Source organism: Sesamum indicum, linkage group LG8, assembly GCF_026168435.1.
Source record: "Sesamum indicum cultivar Baizhima isolate 11 linkage group LG8, ASM2616843v1, whole genome shotgun sequence".
NCBI lineage: Eukaryota > Viridiplantae > Streptophyta > Magnoliopsida > Lamiales > Pedaliaceae > Sesamum > Sesamum indicum.
Window position 1 is genome coordinate 5,671,650 of NC_142664.1, and position 7,248 is coordinate 5,678,897.

The 7,248-nt window shown below is 42.5% G+C and overlaps 1 protein-coding gene across 1 annotated transcript; it reads left to right on the plus strand.

The window, feature by feature from the left end:
- The first annotated feature begins 80 nt into the window (after nt 1–80).
- LOC148787140 (uncharacterized) lies at nt 81–1,705 on the plus strand. Its single transcript, XM_088883494.1, has 4 exons — nt 81–342; nt 386–626; nt 995–1,085; nt 1,133–1,705. Exons 1-4 carry the CDS (start codon nt 81–83, stop codon nt 1,703–1,705), a joined length of 1,167 nt encoding a protein of 388 aa, XP_088739620.1.
- The last annotated feature ends 5,543 nt before the right edge of the window (nt 1,706–7,248 follow it).

Here is a 7,248-nt window from a genome sequence, read left to right on the forward strand (position 1 = left end):
TATGGGGTCGGAGAAGTGCAATGCAAAGACAAAGGTGATTTCAACAAAACGACCCGGATAGGGTCGAAAAGACAAAGGAAATGGAGATGCTGAATATAGATTTTTTGAGGAGGAATAAGAACATGTTCACAAGGAGCCCATCCGATGTTAAGGGAATTGATCATGAAGTTATAGTGCATCACCTCAACATAAATCCTCAGATTAAGCCAGTGAAGCAGAAGAAAAGAATGTTCGGGGTGGAACGAAGCAGGATCATTGAAGAGAAGGTGAATAAGTTGCTACAGGTCAGGTTCGTGAGGGAGACCCAGTACACGACCTGGCTTGACCTGGCTCTCAAATGTGGTTATCGTCCCTAAAGCTGTAGGAAAATGGTGCATGTGCACAGATTTCACCGATCTTAACAAGGCATGTCCAAAGGATCCTTACCTGTTGCCTAGAATAGATTTACTAGTCGATTCAACGACAGGTTGCATTCTATTTAGTATGATGGATGCCTATCAAGGCTATCATCAAATCTTCATGGCGCAGAAGGATGCAGAGAAAATAGCTTTTGTAATGGAGAAGGGGGTGTATTCTTATAACGTTATGCCATTTGATTTGAAGAGTGCCGAAGCGACCTATCAAAGGTTAGTCAATAAAATGTTTAAGCGACCTATCAAAGGTTAGTCAATAAAATGTTTAAGGACCAAATTGGGAACACAATGGAGGTTTATATTGATGACATGTTTGTGAAAAGTAAGAAGGAAAGCAATCACCTAGCACACCTAGATATAGCTTTAAATATTATGCGATCCTACGGAATGAAGTTAAATCTAGCCAAGTGCACTTTTGGAGTTTGGGGTGGCAAGTTTCTTAGGTATATGGTCAGTGAAAGGGGGATCGAGGCAAACCCATAAAAAATACAAGCGATCATGCAGTTGGGGTCGCCGAGTTCAATTAAAGATGTCCAGAAGATGAAGGGAAAGGTCGTGTCGTTGAACTGGTTCATTGCTAGGTCAGCTTATTGTAACCTACCTTTCTTTAAAGTTTTACGTAAAGTCAAAGATTTTGAGTGGACCGAGGAATGTGAAAAAGCTCTTCAAGAGGTTAAAAAAAGTATTTAGCGACCCATTCCCTTCTGGCTAATCCTTAGGTAGGGAAAAAATTGTATGTTTATCTAGTAGTGTCAGATGAAGCAGTGAGCTCGGTTCTAGTTCGAGAGGAAGAAAGAAGACAAAGTCCTGTATATTATGCCAGCAAGACGCTGCAATGGGCGGAAAAGAAATACATCCAGATCGAGATGTTGGCCTTAGCCTTGGTGACAACGGCCCAGAAAATTGCGACCGTATTTTCAGTGTCACCCGATTGTAGTATTGACTACCATCCGTTGAAGCAGGTCATATTGAAACCAGATACTTCAGGAAAGATGGTCAAATTGGCAGTGAAACTCAGAGAATTTGACATCGAGTTTCAAATAAGAAACGCCATAAAATCACAAGTATTCACTGATTTCTTGATCGAGTATGCGGGGGAATCACAGAAAGAGGAAGAAAGGTGGCTATTACATGTTGATGGATCATCAAATTATAAAAGTGGAGGTGCAGGAATATTTTTACAAGGACCTAGTGGTGTTGAGATCGAGATCGCAGTAAGGTTATCCTTTCCTGTGACCAATAATGGAGCAGAGTACGAGGCACTTATACAAGGGCATTTGATGGGGCAGTAAAACAATTACATGTCTATACAGATTCGCAGCTGGTGGCGATGCAAGTACAGGGATCTTATGAGACACGTGACTGGACCATGACACAGTACTTGGCTGAGGTGAAAGAGTGGATGGGCAAATTTGGTAGATGCGCGATACACCAGGTTCCGAGAGACGAGAATGCAAGGGTAGATATTTTATCTATGTTTAGATCCATGGTGGAAGAAATAAAAGAGAGAAAGATCACTGTAATGATTAAAGAGGTTCAAGTGATCGATGAAAAAACCATTCACATAATAGAAGAAGCGAACTCTTGGAATATTCCCTTTATTCAGTACTTGAAAGAAGGAAAACTTCCTAGCGACCCGGTTGCAGCTAGGATGTTGCGAGAGGAGTTGTATAAGAGAACTCCCAAGGGAATATTACTGAAGTGTTTGGATGATGAAAGAGCGGAATATGTGATGAGAGAGGTACATGAAGGGAGTTATGTAAATCGTTCCGGGGGGGGGGGGGGGGAGATTGCTCGCTCAGAAAATTTTTAGGCAAGGGTATTTCTGGATTATACTAGTCGAGGACATGATGGAATTTGTGAAGAAATGTGAAAGCTGTCAAAAGTTTGCAGGTTTGCTGTATTCACCAGCGACCCCTTTGGAAGCCCTCAAGGTCGCTTATCCGTTCGATCAGTGGGGAATTGATATCGTTGGCCCCTTCCCTGAAGCTGCCGCACAAAAGAAGTTTCTGCTCGTGGTAGTAGAGTATTTTTTCAAGTGGGTTGAAGCAGAAGCCTTGTCAAAGATCTCTGAAAAGGAGGTAATTAATTTCATTTGGAAAAATATCATTTGCAGGTTTGGGATCCCGAGGATCTTGGTGTCGGATAATGGGACACAATTTCAAGGTAAGAAGATCACAGCTTGGTGCAAAGAACTCAAGATCCAATAGAATTTCACAGCAGTGGGATATCCTCAAGCCCACTATCAGGTCGAGGTTACAAATAGGACCCTATTGCAGCATTTGAAGATAAGGTTTGAAGAAGCAAAGGGATCGTAGGTCGAAGAACTTCCTGGAGTACTGTGATCATACAAAACTACACCAAGGATGGCTATAGGTGAGACTCCTTTTTGCTTGGTATATGGGAATGAGGCGATCATACTAGCAGAGATCGAAGAAGAAACAACGCGAGTGAGTCAATATAATCAACAGAAGAATGCACAAGGGAGATCATTCAACCTTAGTGTGATCGAAGAAGGAAGAGATCGTGCTTACGCCAAGATTCTGCGGTATAAAAGTATGATGACAAAGAGTTATAATCCAAGAGTAAAACCAAGAAATTTCCAGGTGGGAGATCTCGTTTTGAAGAAAGTGGAGGTGTCAAAGCATGTAGAAAACTCGACCCCATATGAGAAGGTCCTTACAAAGTTACAGAAGTCAAGAAGAAGGGAACATATGCATTACAAGATATGGATGGCACAGACTTACCTACGCCTTGGAATGTGCACAACTTAAAGAAGTTCTACACTTAAATGTAAGATAGCGGCCTCAAAAAGGTCAATGCATCTTTTGTTGTACAGGACCCACAAAGGTCTAGCCTAAAAAAGGCATATTTTGAAATCGTCTAAAAAAGACACTGAATATATAAACCTGAAAAAGGTTTAACCTGGAAAAGGTCATTCTCTATCTCTCCATGCATTATTCAAATGTTTTTTATTTCTAACTTGAAAAAAGTTCAAGATCTTGCGATCTAAAAGAGATTGCTGTTGGATTTCGAACTTGAGAAATGTTCAAGATCTTGAGATCTGAAAAAAGATTGTTGTTGGATTTTTAAGCTAAGAAAGGTTCAGATTTTGTGATTTAAAAAAGATTGCAGATAGTTTTCTAACTTGAGAAAGGTTCAGATTTTGCAATTTGAAAAAGATTCAGATGGTTTTCTAACCCGAGAAAGGTTCGGATTTTGCGACCTGAAAAGGATTGCAGATGGTTTTCTAACCTGAAAAAGGTTCATGTTTTTTCTATCTGAAAAAGATTGCAGATGGTTTTCTAACCTGAAAAAGGTTCAAGTATTTGCAATCTGAAAAAGATTGCAGATGGTTTTCTAACCTAGAAAAGGTTCAAGTTCTTGCGATCTAAAAAAATTGCAGAAGGTTTTCTAACCTAAGAAAAGTTCCAGTTCTTGCGCTTTGGATAAGATTGCAGATGGATTTTTAACTTGAGGTTCAGGTTTATGTGATATGTTAAATGTGATTGATCCACAAAAGGTCGATTGGTATTTAAATATGGACTAAGAAGACTGTCCATGTATGAATTAAAATACATGTACAGAAAGGTATTTACATTGATGAGGTCAGATCATTCAGTACATCCAGTAAGTTCAAGTCGAAACCTTAATCTTTGGCTTATTTCTTCCATCAAGCACGCAAACTCTGGGTCGTCACCGTGAACTTCTTGCTAGGAGGATAAAGCTCGAGATTTTTGTCAAGGGAAGCATCCAGTAAGTTCAGGTCGAAACCTTCGGCAAACCCACCAAGCTTTCGAATCTGGCCATGACATTTGTCAAAGCCCTCAATCATATAGTCTGCAGCTTGGTTCTCAATGGCTTCGTGGAAGGTTCGGGTCTTCATGCAGTCGCGAGCCCATTCAAGCGAGCCTGGGAAATGGCATCCTGATATTCAGGACTCTTAAGAAAAAGAGAACGACCCTCTTCTAACCCTTGTTCCTTGCCTGATTCAAAAGCAGTCCTGTGATCCCTCTGAGCTGATGACATGACTTCAGCAAGTTTCTTCTCGGATTCCTCAAGCTGGGGAGTAAGCTCTGCTGATTTCTTCTACGAGTCGGATAGCAAAGAGTCATTCATTTCCTTCAGCTCTATTATCTTCTTCTCCAGCTCTAGAATTTTGGCAGCTTCAATTTCGTCATGTTGCCACATAGAGCATTACAAGGAGAGGTTGTGGGCGAAGGCCATAGACTATCACAAAACAAAGGACTTAGTGGAAAACGGTTTAATGGAAAAAAATAAACAATGGAGTACAAGATGTCGTGCCTTACCTGTGTGATGCTGTCGGTAAAATGTTACTCAACAGTCGTATGGGAGGTCTGGGATAGGATAACTTGGTTGCGCTCAAGGCAAGAGGCCCTGTATACCTCCCAAGAATCTTGGTCGGCCCGGGTTCGGAATACGCTGCTGTTCTTGGAGATGGCCCAATTGGGGATCAGCTTTTCGCCAGACATTTCAGCAACCCTACTTTTGGGGGATCGTTGGGCCTCCCTGGTTTATTGTCATATTTCCTTCTTGGCTTCCAATTTCTTGCGGTTTTCTGGTTCGCTCGCTTTATCAGCCGCAAGTCATGCCTCAAGCCTCTTTTGGCAATCGGATTTTCAGGATTGAGGACTATCACTCCTACTTTTACTTTTGCTCTTCCTTGCCTCGGAGACCTTCTCTTTGCCTTTGCCTCTTTTTCTCTTTAAACCAGTCCTTGCAGGAACTTCAACGATCTCCACTTGGATTTCTGGAGATTGATCGTCGATTTGAATGGGGGAAGAGGTAGGTGGAGGAGAAGCAGGAGCAGCTTGAGTATCCGAGGCCGGAGTAGCGGACCCAGAAGCATCTAGGGAACTTTCTTGTGCGGCTGCAGCACGAGATAACTCGCGATTCACAAAAGGGGGTAGGGTACTCTTCTGGGCCCTAACTTTGTCGGCGATCCGTGTGAGCATGATTTCAGATTCTGCAAACACAAAGTAAAAAGATCAAGAGGTCGCATAAAAAAGCACAAAGAAAAAAAAGACAGTTGATAATCACCCAAAGTACCTCTAACAGGCAGAGGAGCAGGGGAGAGGCCCACGAGCTTCAGCACTTTTTCTTGCAATAGGGCTTTTGGAATGTACCAAAATAATGGCTTTGACTCGCGCCAGTCGAGGCGAAAATCCCAAGATTATCCGGGAGGAGGTCGAATGAAGAAATACCTCTCACGCCAAGGGCCAACATTGGACTTTAAGTCGTCCAAATATCGACAATCTTTACGGGTGGTTATATAGAGCCCACCATTCTCGCCCGACCTATTCGAGGCCGTAAATGAATAAAGGGACCAGAAATTATCAAAGGAGGGGGGAAGGTCTAGATGTTTCATAACTATAATGAACAAAAGAATGTGGCTTATAGAATTGGGAGAATGTTGCATTGGACAGAGATCTAACCTAGTGAGGATATTGTTCACTTCACGAGGTATTGGGAAACGCAAACCTGCTTCTAAATGTATGACAGAAAGAGAGCAAAAATCTTCTGGAGGTTGATGCATCTGATCAAAGGAACGAGGAAGAACTATCTCATAATTATCAGGGATGTAATACTTGCGTCATAATTGTACTATAGGAGTCTTAACAGTGCTTAAAATCCCTAGCCCAGGTTTTTGACATATCATTTCTAAGTATTTCTGTTGGATAGGGACATCATCAGAATCGGCCGAAGCTACCGTTTCCGCGGCATTTGGGGCACGATGATGTGATGAGGATGTAGGCATGGGAGAAACAGGGTCATTAGATGTTCCTACGACCTCCCTTGGGGAGGTCACGGACGACCCTGACATCAAACTCGAACTAGAGTCGGACTCTAACTCGGAAACACACTCCGAATGTGACCTAATACTAGCAGACATAGTGAAAAACAAGAACTTAAAGTAATGATACCGGAAGAAGGAAGCTCGAGGAGGAAAAGATCGCTAGAGTAGATCGAAAGCGACTAAAGTAGGAGGGGCGGTCAAGAAGTTCAAATGAGGGACTATATATAGTGGAAGAAATGAACCAGCGAGCCTTTTCATGCATAACAAGATGATGCCACATCATCAGTAACAACAATCGAGATCATGCGATCTGACAGGCGACTGATCAACTTCTCTTAGTGTCATTAATGACACTAATAGAAGTAGGGGAGCAATGATGAGGGTAATTTATAAAGGACCAAAATGCCCTTATTTTTTAAAGCAATTTACAACTTATGGCAGGATCCGTGTATGAAGATGCGGGTCGGGTCAGGCCCATCCACTTTACTATCCGTTGTATCACCTGACGTCAGATCATCCAGATGATGCCACGTGGCACTCAACCATGCGGTACCACACTATTATATATAATGGCATGTGAATATTTCAACAAGTGCATTTATTACTTTTTCTTGATCTCATTGGTCCTTACTTGATCGCTTTCGACCTCACATTTCTAACTTAAGCATCGGAGGGACATAACTGGGGTCTACCTGGCAAGTCTCATGTTTGTTCTGTTCTCAAGATCTACTTGTAGGGAGCTTGAGAAGGGATTCAGCAACCCGATCTGGGGTACCAGGTCCAACGACCCGATCCCAAAATTGTGCGACCTGCATCAGAGACCTCCTAAACGCACGTGATTTGCCTCACTTGTGCGGCACACACCATGAGTATGATGACATACATGACAACAAGGGAACCCTCATACCACTAGACGACATGGTCCATTGCTCCTTCTTCTTCGGCGCAGCCGAGATCTCTGCCCTCCGACGACTCCTCCCATCACACATCCGCTCTTGCACCAGCTTTGAACTTTTG